The sequence below is a fragment of the Morone saxatilis genome, unplaced genomic scaffold, assembly GCF_004916995.1.
Source record: "Morone saxatilis isolate NCDOM2014 unplaced genomic scaffold, NCSU_SB_2.0 Contig0, whole genome shotgun sequence".
NCBI lineage: Eukaryota > Metazoa > Chordata > Actinopteri > Moronidae > Morone > Morone saxatilis.
Window position 1 is genome coordinate 18,306,419 of NW_023339650.1, and position 1,370 is coordinate 18,307,788.

General features: G+C 40.0%; 1 protein-coding gene across 1 annotated transcript in view; it reads right to left on the minus strand.

Annotated features, from left to right (window-relative positions):
• Positions 1-1,151: 1,151 nt before the first annotated feature.
• The window catches only part of LOC118324735 (cadherin-10-like), a 20,479-nt gene continuing 20,260 nt past the window's right edge, over positions 1,152-1,370 (minus strand). The window contains exon 12 of the mRNA XM_035657196.1: positions 1,152-1,262. Within this exon, the coding sequence (XP_035513089.1) occupies positions 1,152-1,262 (111 nt within the window). The remainder of the gene's footprint in view (positions 1,263-1,370) is intronic.

Sequence of the window (1,370 nt, forward strand, 5' to 3'; positions counted from 1 at the left end):
ACTGATCAATCTTAATGTATCAACGTTTTATCACAAACGCTCAGGTCCAGGCAAAATTGTAATCCAAACACATCAAACTGCACTGACATGTATTGAATCTTCAGTTTTCTATCCCTCAAAAAGGGGGCACGGCCATGACTCTTTGAAGTACCCATAGGTGCCGGTCTGATGTATTACTTACATCATCAGTAGGAGCTGAAAGATGATCAATATGGGAAATCTCTCCTGTGTTCAGAAGGTAGGCTCTGTGGAATCTTAAAGCTGTGGCAGATGACAGCAAGCAGTAGAGTCAGTAGTAATTGTGTGAAAATGTGGAGGTATGCTGCAGTGTGGACAGGGCTCGGACTCAAGAGACTCGCAAGGTTTTGAAGAATTAGGTCCAGTCTTCCCTGCTGCTTCTCACTTGAAAATAATTAGAAGCTCAGCTGCTCCCCATGTCTTAGAATGCACATTTAATATAATAAAACGGTGGAGCTTTTTCATCGCTTAAGTTTCTACACAGCTCTGTCAATACATAGAATAAGAAAATAAAGAATCTTTTTGAATCTCCACAAACACCAGGTGTTTTTTTTTTTTGGAGAGGTGATTCTAATAGGGGTGGACAAATCAACAGAAACCCCATGTATTGCAGTCCATTTCAACACAAAAAACTAACTAAAGTCTTAAAAATATAGAATAGGGTTTGGTAAAAAGCTCTCTTTGATGGCTAGACATTGCAAGCTTCACAGAGATGGGATTTATTGTTTGGCTGTTATATTGGCAAAACAAGCCTACCAGTTCAAATGATAGTGTGTGTGCCCCATGTAATAAGTCTCCCCTCTTCGCCTCTCAGTAGTCAATAAAACAAAAGCCCCAAAAACAATGATGAATTACTTGTACAGACAAAGTTAGACAAATTACCTGTTGTGAGGCTTTGCCAAACTCAAAACAAAAACTTTGTCTTGTTAGCAGAATTTTAAATGGTTGCAGCCTCTGACTTAGTTCCGTTATATTCAGCAATACCGCAGAACTTCTGTAGACGTACTGAGCAGCCATACAGACATTTAAACGGCAACAACAGAACAACAAGTTAACTTTGCAAATAATTCCTTGTGGTGTGGTGCACATGATGGAATCACTTCAGGAGCCATACATCAGAAATAGGACAGCAGCTACTCGTGAAGCACTGCAACAGTGAGCTGGCAGCTGTTAAGATCTGAAATCAAGTGAAGCGAAGTGGGAAGGGCACTGATTTGAGGTATTGTCATGTCCACAGCTGCCCACTGATCAGCAAGTATTGTGTTGAATAACAGAACATCTGCAGATAAGATTTAACTACATGGAGTTTGGTATACTGTAAATAAAATATCGGTCTGTGAAGGAATAGGCAA